This window comes from Rutilus rutilus, assembly GCF_951802725.1.
Source record: "Rutilus rutilus genome assembly, chromosome: 1".
NCBI lineage: Eukaryota > Metazoa > Chordata > Actinopteri > Cypriniformes > Leuciscidae > Rutilus > Rutilus rutilus.
In genome coordinates, this window is record NC_140209.1 from 77,468,718 (window position 1) to 77,491,005 (window position 22,288).

At 38.9% G+C, this 22,288-nt stretch overlaps 1 protein-coding gene and 1 long non-coding RNA gene across 2 annotated transcripts; both read left to right on the top strand.

Moving 5' to 3' along the window:
• The first annotated feature begins 2,877 nt into the window (after window positions 1-2,877).
• On the top strand, window positions 2,878-4,287 carry LOC311299240. The gene is made up of 3 exons (XR_014629086.1): window positions 2,878-3,084; window positions 3,236-3,300; window positions 4,008-4,287. It is a non-coding gene; the product is annotated as an uncharacterized lncRNA (long non-coding RNA).
• Window positions 4,288-9,850: 5,563 nt separating this feature from the next.
• Window positions 9,851-21,887, top strand: LOC311305231 (uncharacterized protein; the record flags this gene model as incomplete). The annotated part of the gene is made up of 5 exons (XM_084432809.1): window positions 9,851-9,914; window positions 10,203-11,509; window positions 11,626-11,690; window positions 21,183-21,331; window positions 21,434-21,887. 5 exons carry the CDS (start codon window positions 9,851-9,853, stop codon window positions 21,571-21,573), a joined length of 1,725 nt encoding a protein of 574 aa, XP_084288935.1. The 3' UTR covers window positions 21,574-21,887.
• Window positions 21,888-22,288: the final 401 nt, after the last annotated feature.

Here is a 22,288-nt window from a genome sequence, read left to right on the forward strand (position 1 = left end):
AATAATGGTCCTTCAAGCACCACAGGCCATGCTGAGCTTGCAGTTCCAACTAATCAGACAAGCCCAACTGTTCATTCAAGCACAGGAGTTCCTACTGGCCCATTGAACACAGCCACTGCAGCTCATTCTGATTCATCAAGTGTACCTGTTTTTGATTCCTCTGCCACTTCAGTATCTGTATCCAATCTTACTGCAACCACATCTTCACTGCCAGCCACTCATCTATCAACTAAAGCCTCCACAGGTTCAGCAGTGCCAGGCGAGGGATTCGTTATTCTGCAGATCCGTTTACAGATAACATATATTGATGCTTACAATAATCCTGCTTCAACAGAGTATCAGACTCTGTCCAGGAACGTAACTACAGAGGTACTCAGTTAAAAGAAATATATTGATTTTTGCTAATGTTATATTAAATAATTTTTCTGAATTCTGTCCAAACTATGCTTAAAGTGAGTTGTTTTTGTTAACCATAACTTACATTTATGGGTTTTTTGTTTTGTTTGTTTGTTTTGTTTTGTAGCTGAATCAATTCTACTGGAAATTGTATGAGGATAGCTTTCTCAGATGCTTCTTGCTGAGATTCTGGTACAAGACTTTCATATATATTACCTTTCCATTATTTTCCTTTCCTTTGTTCTTTATTTCTGTTTTTACCTATTAAATAAATCAGCCCCATAGCCAACTACTAGCACAACATGAAGTATAGCGAAAGGATAATGCAGGCTGAAAGGGTTATCACTACAACTACATCACTGCAGCATGACAGTAGAAGTAGGCCAAGAATGAAGGAGACAAATAACAACAGAAATCCTTGTTTTAAATCCCAGAAGTGTTTGATTGTAAGATATTAAGCAGTGGTTAAACTTGGTCTGGTAATCCAGACCGAAAATTCTTCATTCCACTGCACCATGTACACGGTTTGATTTGCTTTGTTTTTGTATTTTGGCTGAAAGCATAGTCCTTATTTAACTAATATTTTCCATTCAAAGGCCAATAGAGGAGTTTATTTACAATTTAGCTATTGTTTCTAATTTGGGAAAATGTTGAGGAGATATTTTGTTGTTATTCTGCAATTTGTTCCATATTGTTCACATCTTAAATTTCTTTGCACACTGCTAAGGTATCAACTGCTCAGGACATTTCCTCTATTCCACTGCTCTGTATTGATATTGTCTTAGAGTAAAATGGTCATTGTCAAGATTTTATTACTTAAGATTGGGTGATGCATGATTACAATTGTTGTTGATTGATTTTTTTTATTTTTTATGTCTAACCCTTAAGTTAAATATCTTTCTCTCTAGGCGTGGCTCAGTGGGTGTGGATACACAACTTATTTTTAAAAATGAGAATGTGCTTCCAAATTCAACAAGCATTGAAGAAGATCTTGAGTTTGCAATTGATAATTCAACTGTGTTTCTTGGTGTGATTCCTAACAGTATCACTGTTGGTGAGTTCCTTATTCTCTCAAGATGATTTCAAATATGTATAACATTTTTGGTGTAATCTTTTCTTTGTTGGCTGATGTTGGCTTGTTTTTGTGTTGTTTCAGTGAATGAAGACTCAACTTTGACTACTGCTCCTAATGGTCCTGCCACCACTAAAGATCCTTCAGATTCATCAAAGACATCTGTTCCTGTTGGTTCCACAACTGTTGTAGTTCCTACTGATCAGTCAAGCACAACTGCTACTAATGGTCCTGTTACCACTAAAGATCCTTCTGATTCATCAAAGACATCTGTTCCTGTTGGTTCCACAACTGTTGTAGTTCCTACTGATCAGTCAAGCACAACTGCTCCTAATGGTCCTGCCACCACTAAAGATCCTTCAGATTCATCAAAGACATCTGTTCCTGTTGGTTCCACAACTGTTGTAGTTCCTACTGATCCGTCAAGCACAACTGCTCCTAATGGTCCTGCCACCACTAAAGATCCTTCAGATTCATCAAAGACATCTGTTCCTGTTGGTTCCACAACTGTTGTAGTTCCTACTGATCCGTCAAGCACAACTGCTCCTAATGGTCCTGCCACCACTAAAGATCCTTCAGATACATCAGAGATATCTGTTCCTGTTGTTTCCACAACTGTTGTAGTTCCTACTGATCCGTCAAGCACAACTGCTCCTAATGGTCCTGCCACCACTAAAGATCCTTCAGATTCATCAAAGACATCTGTTCCTGTTGGTTCCACAACTGTTGTAGTTCCTACTGATCCGTCAAGCACAACTGCTCCTAATGGTCCTGCCACCACTAAAGATCCTTCAGATTCATCAAAGACATCTGTTCCTGTTGGTTCCACAACTGTTGTAGTTCCTACTGATCCGTCAAGCACAACTGCCACTAATGGTCCTGCCACCACTAAAGATCCTTCAGATTCATCAAAGACATCTGTTCCTGATGGTTCCACAACTGTTGTAGTTCCTACTGATCCGTCAAGCACAACTGCTCCTAATGGTCCTGCCACCACTAAAGATCCTTCAGATACATCAGAGACATCTGTTCCTGTTGGTTCCACAACTGTTGTAGTTCCTACTGATCCGTCAAGCACAACTGCTCCTAATGGTCCTGCCACCACTAAAGATCCTTCAGATACATCAGAGACATCTGTTCCTGTTGGTTCCACAACTGTTGTAGTTCCTACTGATCAGTCAAGCACAGATGCCAATAATGGTCCTTCAAGCACCACAGACCATCCTGATACATCAAGCACAGATGCCAATAATGGTCCTTCAAGCACCACAGGCCATGCTGAGCTTGCAGTTCCAACTAATCAGACAAGCCCAACTGTTCATTCAAGCACAGGAGTTCCTACTGGCCCATTGAACACAACCACTGCAGCTCATTCTGATTCATCAAGTGTACCTGTTTTTGATTCCTCTGCCACTTCAGTATCTGTATCCAATCTTACTGCAACCACATCTTCACTGCCAGCCACTCATCTATCAACTAAAGCCTCCACAGGTTCAGCAGTGCCAGGCGAGGGATTCGTTATTCTGCAGATCCGTTTACAGATAACATATATTGATGCTTACAATAATCCTGCTTCAACAGAGTATCAGACTCTGTCCAGGAACGTAACTACAGAGGTACTCAGTTAAAAGAAATATATTGATTTTTGCTAATGTTATATTAAATAATTTTTCTGAATTCTGTCCAAACTATGCTTAAAGTGAGTTGTTTTTGTTAACCATAACTTACATTTATGGGTTTTTTGTTTTTTTTTGTTTTGTTTTGTAGCTGAATCAATTCTACTGGAAATTGTATGGGGATAGCTTTCTCAGATGCTTCTTGCTGAGATTCTGGTACAAGACTTTCATATATATTACCTTTCCATTATTTTCCTTTCCTTTGTTCTTTATTTCTGTTTTTACCTATTAAATAAATCAACACCATAGCCAACTACTAGCACAACATGAAGTATAGCGAAAGGATAATGCAGGCTGAAAGGGTTATCACTACAACAGCAGCATGACAGTAGAAGTAGGCCAAGAATGAAGGAGACAAATAACAACAGAAATCTTTGTTTTAAATCCCAGAAGTGTTTGATTGTAAGATATTAAGCAGTGGTTAAACTTGGTCTGGTAATCCAGACCGAAAATTCTTCATTCCACTGCACCATGTACACGGTTTGATTTGCTTTGTTTTTGTATTTTGGCTGAAAGCATAGTCCTTATTTAACTAATATTTTCCATTCAAAGGCCAATAGAGGAGTTTATTTACAATTTAGGTATTGTTTCTAATTTGGAAAAATGTTCAGGAGATATTTTGTTGTTATTCTGCAATTTGTTCCATATTGTTCACATCTTAAATTTCTTTGCACACTGCTGAGGTATCAACTGCTCAGGACATTTCCTCTATTCCACTGCTCTGTATTGATATTGTCTTAGAGTAAAATGGTCATTGTCAAGATTTTATTACTTAAGATTGGGTGATGCATGATTACAATTGTTGTTGATTGATTTTTTTTTTTTTTATGTCTAACCCTTAAGTTAAATATCTTTCTCTCTAGGCGTGGCTCAGTGGGTGTGGATACACAACTTATTTTTAAAAATGAGACTGTGCTTCCAAATTCAACAAGCATTGAAGAAGATCTTAAGATTGCAATTGATAAATCAACTGTGTTTCTTGGTGTGATTCCTAACAGTATCACTGTTGGTGAGTTCCTTATTCTCTCAAGATGATTTCAAATATGTATAACATTTTTGGTGTAATCTTTTCTTTGTTGGCTGATGTTGGCTTGTTTTTGTGTTGTTTCAGTGAATGAAGACTCGGCTTTGACTACTGCTCCTAATGGTCCTGTTACCACTAAAGATCCTTCAGATTCATCAAAGACATCTGTTCCTGTTGGTTCCACAACTGTTGTAGTTCCTACTGATCCGTCAAGCACAACTGCTCCTAATGGTCCTGCCACCACTAAAGATCCTTCAGATTCATCAAAGACATCTGTTCCTGTTGGTTCCACAACTGTTGTAGTTCCTACTGATCAGTCAAGCACAACTGCTCCTAATGGTCCTGCCACCACTAAAGATCCTTCAGATTCATCAAAGACATCTGTTCCTGATGGTTCCACAACTGTTGTAGTTCCTACTGATCCGTCAAGCACAACTGCTCCTAATGGTCCTGCCACCACTAAAGATCCTTCAGATTCATCAAAGACATCTGTTCCTGTTGGTTCCACAACTGTTGTAGTTCCTACTGATCAGTCAAGCACAACTGCTCCTAATGGTCCTGCCACCACTAAAGATCCTTCAGATTCATCAAAGACATCTGTTCCTGTTGGTTCCACAACTGTTGTAGTTCCTATTGATCCGTCAAGCACAACTGCTCCTAATGGTCCTGTTACCACTAAAGATCCTTCAGATTTATCAAAGACATCTGTTCCTGTTGGTTCCACAACTGTTGTAGTTCCTACTGATCCGTCAAGCACAACTGCTCCTAATGGTCCTGCCACCACTAAAGATCCTTCAGATTCATCAAAGACATCTGTTCCTGTTGGTTCCACAACTGTTGTAGTTCCTACTGATCCGTCAAGCACAACTGCTACTAATGGTCCTGCCACCACTAAAGATCCTTCAGATTCATCAAAGACATCTGTTCCTGATGGTTCCACAACTGTTGTAGTTCCTACTGATCCGTCAAGCACAACTGCTACTAATGGTCCTGCCACCACTAAAGATCCTTCAGATTCATCAAAGACATCTGTTCCTGATGGTTCCACAACTGTTGTAGTTCCTACTGATCCGTCAAGCACAACTGCTCCTAATGGTCCTGCCACCACTAAAGATCCTTCAGATACATCAGAGACATCTGTTCCTGTTGGTTCCACAACTGTTGTAGTTCCTACTGATCCGTCAAGCACAACTTCTCCTAATGTTCCTGCCACCACTAAAGATCCTTCAGATACATCAGAGACATCTGTTCCTGTTGGTTCCACAACTGTTGTAGTTCCTACTGATCAGTCAAGCACAGATGCCAATAATGGTCCTTCAAGCACCACAGACCATCCTGATACATCAAGCACAGATGCCAATAATGGTCCTTCAAGCACCACAGGCCATGCTGAGCTTGCAGTTCCAACTAATCAGACAAGCCCAACTGTTCATTCAAGCACAGGAGTTCCTACTGGCCCATTGAACACAGCCACTGCAGCTCATTCTGATTCATCAAGTGTACCTGTTTTTGATTCCTCTGCCACTTCAGTATCTGTATCCAATCTTACTGCAACCACATCTTCACTGCCAGCCACTCATCTATCAACTAAAGCCTCCACAGGTTCAGCAGTGCCAGGCGAGGGATTCGTTATTCTGCAGATCCGTTTACAGATAACATATATTGATGCTTACAATAATCCTGCTTCAACAGAGTATCAGACTCTGTCCAGGAACGTAACTACAGAGGTACTCAGTTAAAAGAAATATATTGATTTTTGCTAATGTTATATTAAATATTTTTTCTGAATTCTGTCCAAACTATGCTTAAAGTGAGTTGTTTTTGTTAACCATAACTTACATTTATGGGTTTTTTGTTTTTTTTTGTTTTGTTTTGTAGCTGAATCAATTCTACTGGAAATTGTATGGGGATAGCTTTCTCAGATGCTTCTTGCTGAGATTCTGGTACAAGACTTTCATATATATTACCTTTCCATTATTTTCCTTTCCTTTGTTCTTTATTTCTGTTTTTACCTATTAAATAAATCAACACCATAGCCAACTACTAGCACAACATGAAGTATAGCGAAAGGATAATGCAGGCTGAAAGGGTTATCACTACAACAGCAGCATGACAGTAGAAGTAGGCCAAGAATGAAGGAGACAAATAACAACAGAAATCTTTGTTTTAAATCCCAGAAGTGTTTGATTGTAAGATATTAAGCAGTGGTTAAACTTGGTCTGGTAATCCAGACCGAAAATTCTTCATTCCACTGCACCATGTACACGGTTTGATTTGCTTTGTTTTTGTATTTTGGCTGAAAGCATAGTCCTTATTTAACTAATATTTTCCATTCAAAGGCCAATAGAGGAGTTTATTTACAATTTAGGTATTGTTTCTAATTTGGAAAAATGTTCAGGAGATATTTTGTTGTTATTCTGCAATTTGTTCCATATTGTTCACATCTTAAATTTCTTTGCACACTGCTGAGGTATCAACTGCTCAGGACATTTCCTCTATTCCACTGCTCTGTATTGATATTGTCTTAGAGTAAAATGGTCATTGTCAAGATTTTATTACTTAAGATTGGGTGATGCATGATTACAATTGTTGTTGATTGATTTTTTTTTTTTTTATGTCTAACCCTTAAGTTAAATATCTTTCTCTCTAGGCGTGGCTCAGTGGGTGTGGATACACAACTTATTTTTAAAAATGAGACTGTGCTTCCAAATTCAACAAGCATTGAAGAAGATCTTAAGATTGCAATTGATAAATCAACTGTGTTTCTTGGTGTGATTCCTAACAGTATCACTGTTGGTGAGTTCCTTATTCTCTCAAGATGATTTCAAATATGTATAACATTTTTGGTGTAATCTTTTCTTTGTTGGCTGATGTTGGCTTGTTTTTGTGTTGTTTCAGTGAATGAAGACTCGGCTTTGACTACTGCTCCTAATGGTCCTGTTACCACTAAAGATCCTTCAGATTCATCAAAGACATCTGTTCCTGTTGGTTCCACAACTGTTGTAGTTCCTACTGATCCGTCAAGCACAACTGCTCCTAATGGTCCTGCCACCACTAAAGATCCTTCAGATTCATCAAAGACATCTGTTCCTGTTGGTTCCACAACTGTTGTAGTTCCTACTGATCAGTCAAGCACAACTGCTCCTAATGGTCCTGCCACCACTAAAGATCCTTCAGATTCATCAAAGACATCTGTTCCTGATGGTTCCACAACTGTTGTAGTTCCTACTGATCCGTCAAGCACAACTGCTCCTAATGGTCCTGCCACCACTAAAGATCCTTCAGATTCATCAAAGACATCTGTTCCTGTTGGTTCCACAACTGTTGTAGTTCCTACTGATCAGTCAAGCACAACTGCTCCTAATGGTCCTGCCACCACTAAAGATCCTTCAGATTCATCAAAGACATCTGTTCCTGTTGGTTCCACAACTGTTGTAGTTCCTATTGATCCGTCAAGCACAACTGCTCCTAATGGTCCTGTTACCACTAAAGATCCTTCAGATTTATCAAAGACATCTGTTCCTGTTGGTTCCACAACTGTTGTAGTTCCTACTGATCCGTCAAGCACAACTGCTCCTAATGGTCCTGCCACCACTAAAGATCCTTCAGATTCATCAAAGACATCTGTTCCTGTTGGTTCCACAACTGTTGTAGTTCCTACTGATCCGTCAAGCACAACTGCTACTAATGGTCCTGCCACCACTAAAGATCCTTCAGATTCATCAAAGACATCTGTTCCTGATGGTTCCACAACTGTTGTAGTTCCTACTGATCCGTCAAGCACAACTGCTACTAATGGTCCTGCCACCACTAAAGATCCTTCAGATTCATCAAAGACATCTGTTCCTGATGGTTCCACAACTGTTGTAGTTCCTACTGATCCGTCAAGCACAACTGCTCCTAATGGTCCTGCCACCACTAAAGATCCTTCAGATACATCAGAGACATCTGTTCCTGTTGGTTCCACAACTGTTGTAGTTCCTACTGATCCGTCAAGCACAACTTCTCCTAATGTTCCTGCCACCACTAAAGATCCTTCAGATACATCAGAGACATCTGTTCCTGTTGGTTCCACAACTGTTGTAGTTCCTACTGATCAGTCAAGCACAGATGCCAATAATGGTCCTTCAAGCACCACAGACCATCCTGATACATCAAGCACAGATGCCAATAATGGTCCTTCAAGCACCACAGGCCATGCTGAGCTTGCAGTTCCAACTAATCAGACAAGCCCAACTGTTCATTCAAGCACAGGAGTTCCTACTGGCCCATTGAACACAGCCACTGCAGCTCATTCTGATTCATCAAGTGTACCTGTTTTTGATTCCTCTGCCACTTCAGTATCTGTATCCAATCTTACTGCAACCACATCTTCACTGCCAGCCACTCATCTATCAACTAAAGCCTCCACAGGTTCAGCAGTGCCAGGCGAGGGATTCGTTATTCTGCAGATCCGTTTACAGATAACATATATTGATGCTTACAATAATCCTGCTTCAACAGAGTATCAGACTCTGTCCAGGAACGTAACTACAGAGGTACTCAGTTAAAAGAAATATATTGATTTTTGCTAATGTTATATTAAATATTTTTTCTGAATTCTGTCCAAACTATGCTTAAAGTGAGTTGTTTTTGTTAACCATAACTTACATTTATGGGTTTTTTGTTTTTTTTTGTTTTGTTTTGTAGCTGAATCAATTCTACTGGAAATTGTATGGGGATAGCTTTCTCAGATGCTTCTTGCTGAGATTCTGGTACAAGACTTTCATATATATTACCTTTCCATTATTTTCCTTTCCTTTGTTCTTTATTTCTGTTTTTACCTATTAAATAAATCAACACCATAGCCAACTACTAGCACAACATGAAGTATAGCGAAAGGATAATGCAGGCTGAAAGGGTTATCACTACAACAGCAGCATGACAGTAGAAGTAGGCCAAGAATGAAGGAGACAAATAACAACAGAAATCTTTGTTTTAAATCCCAGAAGTGTTTGATTGTAAGATATTAAGCAGTGGTTAAACTTGGTCTGGTAATCCAGACCGAAAATTCTTCATTCCACTGCACCATGTACACGGTTTGATTTGCTTTGTTTTTGTATTTTGGCTGAAAGCATAGTCCTTATTTAACTAATATTTTCCATTCAAAGGCCAATAGAGGAGTTTATTTACAATTTAGGTATTGTTTCTAATTTGGAAAAATGTTCAGGAGATATTTTGTTGTTATTCTGCAATTTGTTCCATATTGTTCACATCTTAAATTTCTTTGCACACTGCTGAGGTATCAACTGCTCAGGACATTTCCTCTATTCCACTGCTCTGTATTGATATTGTCTTAGAGTAAAATGGTCATTGTCAAGATTTTATTACTTAAGATTGGGTGATGCATGATTACAATTGTTGTTGATTGATTTTTTTTTTTTTTTATGTCTAACCCTTAAGTTAAATATCTTTCTCTCTAGGCGTGGCTCAGTGGGTGTGGATACACAACTTATTTTTAAAAATGAGACTGTGCTTCCAAATTCAACAAGCATTGAAAAAGATCTTAAGATTGCAATTGATAAATCAACTGTGTTTCTTGGTGTGATTCCTAACAGTATCACTGTTGGTGAGTTCCTTATTCTCTCAAGATGATTTCAAATATGTATAACATTTTTGGTGTAATCTTTTCTTTGTTGGCTGATGTTGGCTTGTTTTTGTGTTGTTTCAGTGAATGAAGACTCGGCTTTGACTACTGCTCCTAATGGTCCTGTTACCACTAAAGATCCTTCAGATTCATCAAAGACATCTGTTCCTGATGGTTCCACAACTGTTGTAGTTCCTACTGATCCGTCAAGCACAACTGCTCCTAATGGTCCTGCCACCACTAAAGATCCTTCAGATTCATCAAAGACATCTGTTCCTGTTGGTTCCACAACTGTTGTAGTTCCTACTGATCAGTCAAGCACAACTGCTCCTAATGGTCCTGCCACCACTAAAGATCCTTCAGATTCATCAAAGACATCTGTTCCTGTTGGTTCCACAACTGTTGTAGTTCCTATTGATCCGTCAAGCACAACTGCTCCTAATGGTCCTGTTACCACTAAAGATCCTTCAGATTTATCAAAGACATCTGTTCCTGTTGGTTCCACAACTGTTGTAGTTCCTATTGATCCGTCAAGCACAACTGCTACTAATGGTCCTGCCACCACTAAAGACCCTTTAGATTCATCAAAGACATCTGTTCCTGTTGGTTCCACAACTGTTGTAGTTCCTACTGATCCGTCAAGCACAACTGCTCCTAATGGTCCTGCCACCACTAAAGATCCTTCAGATTCATCAAAGACATCTGTTCCTGTTGGTTCCACAACTGTTGTAGTTCCTACTGATCCGTCAAGCACAACTGCTACTAATGGTCCTGCCACCACTAAAGACCCTTTAGATTCATCAAAGACATCTGTTCCTGTTGGTTCCACAACTGTTGTAGTTCCTACTGATCAGTCAAGCACAACTGCTCCTAATGGTCCTGCCACCACTAAAGATCCTTCAGATTCATCAAAGACATCTGTTCCTGATGGTTCCACAACTGTTGTAGTTCCTACTGATCCGTCAAGCACAACTGCTCCTAATGGTCCTGCCACCACTAAAGATCCTTCAGATTCATCAAAGACATCTGTTCCTGATGGTTCCACAACTGTTGTAGTTCCTACTGATCAGTCAAGCACAACTGCTCCTAATGGTCCTGCCACCACTAAAGATCCTTCAGATTCATCAAAGACATCTGTTCCTGATGGTTCCACAACTGTTGTAGTTCCTACTGATCAGTCAAGCACAACTGCTCCTAATGGTCCTGCCACCACTAAAGATCCTTCAGATTCATCAAAGACATCTGTTCCTGATGGTTCCACAACTGTTGTAGTTCCTACTGATCAGTCAAGCACAACTGCTCCTAATGGTCCTGCCACCACTAAAGATCCTTCAGATTCATCAAAGACATCTGTTCCTGTTGGTTCCACAACTGTTGTAGTTCCTACTGATCCGTCAAGCACAACTGCTCCTAATGGTCCTGCCACCACTAAAGATCCTTCAGATTCATCAAATACATCTGTTCCTGTTGGTTCCACAACTGTTGTAGCCAGTGCTGCTGCTAATAAGATCACCACATCCATATTATTTGTGAACTCAACACACTCTAAAAGTGTCACCACCTCAACCACATCTTCACTGCCAACCACAGGTTCAGCAGTGCCAGGCGAGGGATTCGTTATTCTGCAGATTCGTTTACAGATAACATATATTGATGCTTACAATAACCCTGCATCGATGGAGTACCAGATTCTGTCCTTAAACATCACTATTGAGGTGATTTAAGAAATATTTTCATAGTTTTTCATAGTTTTTAATAATTCGGTCCAGACTACATTTATAATGAGTTTAACTTATAGCTTAAGTCTGTGTGTTTCTATGCTTTTCTGTAGCTGAATCGAGTGTACCGGGAAATTTTTGGGACCAATTTCCTCAGATGCTACGTCAATAAATTCTGGTATGTTACAAGGCTCTCCTTTCTTACCCTTTCTTTCTTTCTTTCTTTCTTTCTTTCTTTCTTTCTTTCTTTCTTTCTTTCTTTCTTTCTTTCTTTCTTTCTTTCTTTCTTTCTTTCCCTCCCTCATATACCCAGACCAAGACCAGAACAAAAGGCTTGTACAAATATTTTTTAGAGTTGTTTTGGGTCTGATCATGTACTGCAGGGGGTAACACCTGGTTTCGGGGAGAGGAGAGAATTATCAGATATATTGAAGAGACACCACCCAAAGAGGAGAACAGGATTCTTCTAAGTGTTCAATCTTTCTCATAATACCAATGACTGCAATGAAATTAAGACCATTTTACCAATCACACTGCGATATTTAAAATGGTACCAAACATAAAAGGGAAACAACAATAGATTCAAAAGATACATAATATGCAGTATGTAGATCCTCTCAGTGAACTTTTACTGACTTGACTCAGGGGGAGAGGAAGGGAGGAGGGAGAGGGGGATGCAGAGATAAGGAAGGAGGAAAGTTTGGACAAGACAATGTCCTGTGCTCTTTTTTTAAGGTCTTCTCTCCAGGGTGCGTTTTATTGTTTTATTGTAGGGTGAGTTTTATCTCAGCTTTTGTCTTAGCAGGAAAATCAAGTCTTACTCTTTCTTACTCTTCTTTAAGTCACCTTTATTTATATAGTGCTTTATACAATACAGATGGTTTCAAAGCAGCTTAACAGTAATAAACAGTAATGTAATGATCAATTATGCTAACAGAATTCAATTATGCTATAAAGCAGCTCTAAAAAGACAATAGTGTCATTGTTCAGCTGAAGTCAGTTCAATGTTGATTCAGGGCACTCATTTATAAAACGTGCATACGCACAGATTTGATCTTAGAGTGTGTGTATGCTAAAATCCAGTCTTACTCTTTCTTACTCTTCTTTAAGTCACCTTTATTTATATAGTGCTTTATACAATACAGATGGTTTCAAAGCAGCTTAACAGTAATAAACAGTAATGTAATGATCAATTATGCTAACAGAATTCAATTATGCTATAAAGCAGCTCTAAAAAGACAATAGTGTCATTGTTCAGCTGAAGTCAGTTCAATGTTGATTCAGGGCACTCATTTATAAAATGTGCATACGCACAGATTTGATCTTAGAGTGTGTGTATGCTAAAATCCATTCTTATGGAAAGCTGTGTTTTAATATTATAACTACAGCAAGGATTGCTTGGCGCATGAATAGCAGAAATACACAACTAAATAGCAGAACTGGTGTTCTGAAAAAATATTTTTGCGTGAATAATGATCAATGATGCACACTAACTCCGTCTAAGCAGATGGCTTAGCAACACACACAGTATAATGACAGACACAGAAGGACTCTCTCAGTGATCAAACCACCATTGGCTGATTTTATGATGTCCGATGACACTGTACTGTACAACCCCCCCCCCCCCCCTCACACACACACACACACACACACACACACAATCACACCTCTGTTTTAATGTAATATTACTTTATTTTAGCTAAGTGTACGTATGAAACCATGGCATGACCGAACCAAAGCTACAACAACAGAAGTGATATTGGTCAGTTTATATCTGTAGTAGTGGTCATGACCTTTGACTGGACAGAAGGTTATTTTAATTCAAGAGTTTACAGATCCATGGGGGCTATATAAAATATATTAGATAGAGTAAGTGTGGATGCGACCATCTAAGATCCAAGCCAATTACCTCTGTTTAGTGACCAAAAACTGACGAGTTTGTGATCATGAGACCCGCATTAAACGGTCGGCGCGAGGACCTCAAAGCGACATAGAGTTGGATGTGAATGGTATGAGAGGTGTCTTTCGTTCCAGCAGACCTAAATAACGTTGCATTACCATGAGCTGTGAGGTATGCATGAATTAAATAGGTGTATGATTGAATAAAAAAATAGATCTTTATTCTAGACTTAAACTGAGAGATTGTCTCGAACAGTGCTAGGAAGCCTATTCCATAGTTGAATTGTAGTCTCTGTGCTATGATAGGGCCTAATTCCTCACTGAAACTCCTTTGATAACTACCAAATTAAACATTTTTTTGAGATGTGTCCTTGGGAAATGGTAAAGTAATAACGTTCAGGAGATGTTCTGAGATTAAAGGTAACTCTTTTTTATTAGCTTAGTGGGTATAGGACATCCAGCACACATGTTGTTGGTTTTGATGCTGTATGTTCTTGTTGACATTCTGTTCCTTGTCAATCTGGCCACTGTACTAAATAAATACCTGGGATTGTCTCTATTGCCCTGAAATATGCAGATCTCAGAGCTTTCAGATAAAAACACCATCCCAACATTTCACCAGATTTGTAATGAAAAGCATTCATCAATTATTTGAGACTTAAAGCTCTCTCTGCACACTGTAAAAAAATGCTGTAAAAAACGGCCAAATTTTACAGTAACATGATGTTTTCCATTAAAACAGCAATATACTGTAGGAAAAATGCATTCTGGGTGATATTTGTCGTTTTTGAGAAAGTAGCCTACAGGAATATACTGTGAATTAACAGCAGTCAAACTCGACACTCAGAGGCCGTGTTCCAATCACACCCTATACCCTCATTCACTATTCCCTATAGTGGGGAAAAAAAAAAAGCTTCGTGTAGAGTCTGTTTACCGTTACCTACCGTTACCGGGGCTCCCTCTGTCCACTGTTGTTACAACGACTTATTTGTTACCTCGTTTTAATAAATCTTGGATACGTTTAATTAATTCCATCCCTCATTTTGATTTAACAAATTACAACGTGGCCACAATAAAGTAAAACTAGGGAACAAATTAGTAAAACGTTCTGAGGTATTATTAATTCATGGCCACGAAACAATATTCACCTGAATATTCACCAATTCACAAAAATATTGGTCTATAGGTCTTCACTATTTAATTAATAGTATCAAACTGTTTTTCTTATCTGTGAAGATAGCTCTTCAGTGAGGGCCGACTAGTGTTCTCATACAGCTTTGTATTCCTTTTGCAAAGAAATTGGCGGGGGTTTTTTTTTTAATAAGGAGGAAAAATTTTCGACTTTAAACAAATACCCATTTAAATGCTTAGGATGTTTGCGTTGTAAGAATGTACATGGATACTTTAGATTTAAAAACGGTGTCTCGTTAGGCAATGTTTTCTCAGTCAAATCAAACAATTTCCTATTGATTAAATAGAACGCCTGAGCTCACGAGGGAATACCAATATGGCGGCGTGGTGGCTTTACCGTTTATGACGTCATGAGCTATCCAGTCGTTGTAGATCAGTGACTGGGAGCCCACTATTGCTATAATAGTAACAAACTACAACTTTACCTACATCTTAATGACAGATAAATCATGTGATCTTATTTCACTGTTGTTGAGGTTTTTCCAGCTTTGTACAAAGTTTGCTTCGTACATTTAGTTTAACTGTATTGTTAAAGAGGGCGAGCTTTACCTTTCAATTGAACTGTGTCCATGCTTTCAAGACACATTGTTTTTGCTCCGTCCATGCAGTAACTGTGTCCATGTTATGAGCCATTTACTTCAAATGCTCAGTGCTCTGGTATTATCAATGGGATGACCCATTTCAGGGGTTGCCATAATTCAAATAAAAAAATCAGAATATGAGCATAGCTCATTTACATTCACTAAAATAATGAAACGTTAGCGATACTGATTTAAAACACGAGCGCCAGTGACTAGCCACGAGCAGGTTGGTTTTGCACCCGAGTCAGTTATTGGCTGAAGCGCATCAGACCTGTCTGTGATTGGCTGAAGCGATTCAGACCTGTCTGTTATTGGCTGAAGCGATTCAGACCTGTCTGTTATTGGCTGAAGTGCATCAGACCTGTCTGTGATTGGCTGAAGCGATTCAGACCTGTCTGTTATTGGCTGAAGCGTTTCAGACCTGTCTGTTATTGGCTGAAGTGCATCAGACCTGTCTGTGATTGGCTGAAGCGCTTCAGAACTGTCTGTGATTGGCTGAAGCGCTTCAGACCTGTCTGTGATTGGCTGAAGCGCTTCAGATCTGTCTGTGATTGGCTGAAGTGCATCAGACCTGTCTGTGATTGGCTGAAGCGCATCAGACCTGTCTGTGATTGGCTGAAGCGCTTCAGATCTGTCTGTGATTGGCTGAAGTGCATCAGACCTGTCTGTTATTGGCTGAAGCGCATCAGATCTGTCTGTTATTGGCTGAAGCGCTTCAGATCTGTCTGTGATTGGCTGAAGTGCATCAGACCTGGGGCATGTTCAAGTTCAAAACGGTGCGCAACGTTTTGCTACGGTTTCCGGGTTGAACGTCATGTTTCCTGGAAACGGCGTGCACCGGTGTGCAACGGGGTTTGAGATGCGTTTTCTCTTGTTTGGTGGGTGTGTCAGAACTGCAGTCCAATCAGCAGCAACATGTATATAAAGAACGTGGTATTAAAGTGAACTCGCACAATGGGTTCAAGGAAAGTAATTTACAAATGTGTTCGATGCAGCTCGGTATACGCAACAACTGAGGATATTAGAAGACACGTTTGTCGTAAGTTTTATTGTAAAAAATATAGGATATCAACATAATGATGTAGTTGTTTATATTTTTAGCTTCATTGCAAGTGTATTGGTATAGACATAAACAATGGTAATTTTGTAAAGAAAATACAGGGTATTAAAACAGTATGAACTACAAATAAAGTCAGTATGTGAGGCTAAATAAATGTGTTTTAGTCTGAATTAGGTAAGATGTGTGCTTCCATTTCAGTTCGCACAAATCCCTTCACTCGATTGGGATGTTCTCTTTTGTTCTGGGCGGCAAGTGCAGTAACTGTAACATCGGGCATATTTTGTAGTATTAAACACATATTTATACCGACTTCATCAGGCTCAGAAAATTCTTCACAAAGAACACAAAGAATGGCCTTCTCAGCTTCCATAGTTGCAACTCTTGCGTCATCAGAACAGTGTGTTCAACGCATCACCGTTTCTGTTTAAAAAACGTTGTGCAACGTTTTGTCGGGGCTGAACGCAGCCCTGTCTGTTATTGGCTGAAGCGCTTCAGAACTGTCTGTTATTGGCTGAAGTGCATCAGATCTGTCTGTTATTGGCTGAAGCGCTTCAGACCTGTCTGTGATTGGCTGAATCGCATCAGACCTGTCTGTGATTGGCTTCAGACCTGTCTGTGATTGGCTGAAGCGCTTCTGATCTGTCTGTGATTGGCTGAAGCGCATCAGACCTGTCTGTGATTGGCTGAAGCGCTTCAGAACTGTCTGTTATTGGCTGAAGCGCATCAGACCTGTCTGTGATTGGCTGAAGCGCTTCAGAACTGTCTGTTATTGGCTGAAGCGCATCAGACCTGTCTGTTATTGGCTGAAGCGCTTCAGAACTGTCTGTTATTGGCTGAAGCGCATCAGACCTGTCTGTTATTGGCTGAAGCGCTTCAGAACTGTCTGTTATTGGCTGAAGCGCATCAGATCTGTCTGTGATTGGCTGAAGCGCTTCAGACCTGTCTGTGATTGGCTGAAGTGCATCAGATCTGTTTGTGATTGGCTGAAGTGCAGGGCACCACCGCAGTAGTTTGAAAAGTGTCTGTCAGAGGTCAGCTCGCCCTCTTGCTCCGTTGGCACCTTTGTCAAAGTACTTTGTACTTTTGGTGAAAAATAAATGTAGCGAAGTTGAAAACTTTTTTTTATTCTACTCAAGTAACCCTAACCCTAAGTACCACAATTTAATTATACTCAAGAAAGTAGAAAAAAGTAAAAAATTTACTCAAGTACTGTAACAAAAGTATTTTTAATTAAACTTAAAAATTAAGCTGTATTAAAACAACACATTTTTGATAAGGGATTAGACACGGGATGAGATCGGTGATCTAAACATTATGTGATGAGATCATAATCAGCAACACCTGATCTCATTTTTGTTTGCTTTGTTTCTGCCTCAACAAATGTGTCTCAAAAACACACAGTTACAGCAGCCAAAGAAAAGCTAGTGTTAAAGTCAAGGGTCAAGAGCCCAACTAAAGCAAACACTGATCTCCATAATGGTAATGTCAAATGAAACAAAATGACATCTAAACCTAAATTAAACTTGTTTAATCCTCCTTTGCTGAGATCTTCAGAGATTTAATGTCTTCTCTGGCTGAAGTCAGCTGTAGTTCTTGAGTTTCGCTTATTTATCTTCTTGTTGTTCCTCTGTCCTTCAGTGATTCTGCTTGTTAACATCAGGTGTTCATCACTAATACTCAATCATCAGTTAATTAATCACTGAATTATATCATTAGCTGATATACTCCAACACTCTGTAGTGTGGACACACAAGTGTTCATTTAAAACTGAAGATTTTGTAGTGGAGTTAAAAGGGTTAAAAGTGTTAACCCAAGGAAAAATGTGACCCGTCACGGAAACCAGTGACACAAGTCGGCAGCACAACTTTCGAGCAAAATGAGAAAGAAGCGTTTTTTTTTTTCAAAATTGGTGATTTTCTTTTTTTTGCAGAATCTGTTAGTTGAGATCACGAAGAAGCCTCTCCATGTTTGAGATAGCAGTATTGGTATATTTAAAAGCGTACATTTTGAGGTTGAAATCGGCATGTTTTTCGGAGATTCTAGCACGCAGTAGGGGCGTGTCATTGTCGGTGCGTATTTCCATACTGAATAAGCCGGCTTTTGTTTCTTTTGTTATTGCCCCCGCCCTCCAAGGGAACAGCGTGGCTACTTAGGCTATTATGCAGCGCTCTGACCGGCTCTATCTGATTTCAAAATTCAATGAAGATGGACGCCAATAACATTACGATGTCCAGCAATCGATTTTAAATAGTAGGTTACATGGGGTTTAATTTGTTGTTTATTGAGATATAGCCTAATACATGTTGTCAGTGCCAATACATAGATCTGCCAAATTTAACAACATGTATCTTAATGGTCCAGTGGTAGTGCTTTTGCCAATGGTGTCAGAGGTTTGTGGTTCTAACCCGCCCTCGTGTAGAGTTTTTTTCTCTCATCAAACGATTATGTTCATCAGTGGTTGTATATCAAGCAGGGACACGCAAACGTTTGCATTATGTTTTGTGGTTTCACCAGAACGAATAGAGAGTATCTGCAAAGCAACGGATTGAAGCGCGCGTCCGAGTGAAGACAGTGCGGCGTGTGCACGAGAAAACACTGTATCCGCGCCACAAATCGCAGCGGCAACGAGCACTTTGATCACTTGATTTAAAAAACACATTTCAGCGCTAGTCTCTTATTTAAAAAACGAACGAAATGAATGCTCTGCCAGTTAACTGGAGATGTTTTATTTGTTTGTGGAATTGGTACATTCGTGCCGCGGGTGGGAACATGTCCCATCCGCAAATTATGCCTATGCCATTAGCACACCGAAGAAAATTCCTAGTCTGTGAAACCTTTCGTTGACAATGGCAATAAAATCTATTCTGATTCATACTTGGATTCATACTTATACTATATATATATATATATATATATATATAGCCTATATCACATAGCACATCCTGTTTTTGATTTAAACATTGTCTAGAGTTTATCTTATTTTTTATTCAGTGTACATAAGAGTTGCCTATACAGTGTTATCGGTAGATGCTAAGAGACATTTATTTATATATTACCTGTTTGCAAACTTTTTTTTTTTTTTTGATGGCACATTTTCCTGACCTTTTTGCTCAGGGAGCTTTACAGGGGTATGGCTTATCTAAATGATATGTAAATGAGCCCTATTGTCACTCCCAGCAGGAGAGAGAGGTGAGAACTGCACAATCTTTAGAGTCCGTTTTCTTCCCTTTGGGCTTTTTTGAGTGCCTACATTCAAATGGCCACAACTTCTCCAAATATTATCAGATTTCCATGTGTCACACATCGTTGGAAAGCTTGGAGAATACACTTTCAGAATCTGTGAATAACTCAAAATACCCCAGAACCGACTTGTGTCCCTACTTTCCGTGATCGGTCACAAATTTGTAATATACTGTAAAATGCAACCGTCAGATTTATTAAACGAAAGAAGTTAATTTCACTAGCCTGGTTGACACCAGACCCTTCTCAGTCGTAACTGAGAGTGGGTCTGGGGAAGCTTCATTCACATCCCATTTCCAAAGGGGCGTCACCAACGGACGTCGCTCAAATGCCTCTAGACACAATTGGATAGACCTAAAACCAATCAGAGCGATCGTCATTGTGTAAAGCCCGTCTCAACGTTTGTGATTGGTGCCAAGATTTGGAAAGATTGGAAATGGGCTAGAATGGGCTCTTGGCCAGACTGACTCGCAGAGCAAATCTAAATTTGCCGGAAGTTCGCCTGGGTTTTCCCAGGCTATAATTTCACTGAAATATAAGTAAAAGTTCATAGAAAAAAGTAATGCAAAGTCAATAACTGATAAGGAGAGTAAATATTAAACTGAAGTGTTTTATGTGTTTTGCACAAGATGATATAAGAGAGATCTGTTAATTTTAATTATCAGTTTAATTCATTAGTTTTGTGGGTCACCTTTGTGCTGGAGAGTAGAGCCTGTGCTTCAGTCAAAGATGAGCAGAGAAACACTGATGTTATGCTGCCGGTTGCTTTATTTAAAAGCATTAACTGTGTAGTTGCTGATGCACTGGCGATCTCCTTGCTAAGTACTTTAGCACATACATGTGTGCTATTGTTCACTAAATACGAACTGCAAAATTTTTATTTAAAGTCATGTTTTTAATGAATTCACTATTACACATTAGTTGTTTGCAATTCTATATTAAGAGAAGTTCACAGTACTATCAGTATAAATACTATTTTTCGAACTCGAACTGTTTGAAGCAATCGGGTTCCCAAATGATACGAGTTACGTATCATTGGTAATGGTATTTTTATATTTTTAAATACATGGTATTTTTAAGGTAACATACCGTAAAAAAGGAGAGCTGTAAATGAACAGTACATTGTTGGCAACCACAGCTGCCAGTAGATTACTGTTATTGGACCGCGCAATTTTTTACAGTTTTCTGTCATTTTTTTCACTTTCCACTTTCATTCTGAGTGCAGCTACAGTTAATGCAGAGCTTTTTGTTTTTTACTTTCAATCTATTCACTGACAGGACTGTTTCTTAGTTGCTTTTTAAGGATGTTCATACTTAGCTTCACTATTTCTATTTCTATTTCTATTTCAGAAGTTGTTTCTTTTTACCTAGATGTCTCAGCAGAAATTTGAGACATTTTCAAATGAAATTAAATCATATCACATTTCAAATTACAACTTTTTTTTTTTTGCCAAATCGTGCAGCCCTAATTCAAACGTAAAGTAAATAGTAGTAATTTAAAAATAACCTAAAATAACATTAAAATGCCTTAGTTACTGTAATGCATTACATATTTTTACTCTCTAAGTAAATATTGAAATCCAATAAAAAAACAAGACAGTGAGCAAAACCACATATTGTAATTCTACAACACACCACTTTCACTGTAGTAATTTAGGTATTTTCATATCTAATGTTTTTATTTATTTTTGTCCTCCAGGCCTGGGTCAGTCGGTGTGGATACAGAACTTATTTTTAAAAACCAGACTGTGCTTCCAAATGCAACAAGCGTTCAAGACACTCTTAAAACAGCAATTGATGATTCAAAAGTGTTCCTTGTTTCCGTGATTCCTTCGAGCATCTCTGTTGGTGAGTTCCTCATTTGTCCCGAACTGTTTTTGAAAGTATATAATGATTTGCTGGAATTGTCTCTTCAGTCTTTGGCTCATTCTTGTTTCCCTTTACTTTCAGTGGAACAGCAAGACTCAACCACCAGACAAACACAGACATCACAAAGTGTTCCTACAACACAAGCATCCTCTGCTGTGGCGCCGGTTCTGTCTAGTGTGCTGTTCATGCTTTTGCTTCTGCTATGGAATCAAACACTGTAACTGCAGCATTTTTCTTCATGTCATATTCAAACCTACAATTAAGATTATGAAAACTCTTTTATCTGGTATTGTGGAACATTACTATTACTCTTGGTTTTCTTATGGAAAAATTGTGACATGCAATCATTAAAAAAACTGTCCTTTCAGGCATTTCTTGGGACAACTGTGGAATTTCAGTGCTTCTTGTGATGAACAATTACAATATCTATAATGTTTGAGTTGATTATTGCTTTTTATTTCCAAAGATGTTACAATAAATTGAAGTGCAATATTACATTTATTAAATTCTCAGATGCTTTATCTAAAGTGACATGAAAGGTGAGGTGTGTGTATATATATATATATATATTGAACCTATGACTGGCTTTGCTATCACTGTGTTTGAGCAACAGGAACACATTGCTGTTGAATATCACTTTTCTTAAATAGATCATGACCTCCCATCACCATTACTCAAATCGGCCTTGCCCATTATGAGGACGACGCACCATCCAATAAGTCTCCATCACTGCTTCAACCACTTGGACTCTTCTCTAATTACTGTGCAGCTTTATCAGAATTGTCTCCCTGCAGAAGTTTCAGAGAGAAGTTTCTCTCTGCATTGATGCTTAATAGCAGCCAGCAGAAAGTCACTTGTGAAGCAGCAAAGTGACCCAACAAACCATTTGATATTTAACTCTTAAGAAACTCTTAAGGATGCATGTCAGTTTGATTG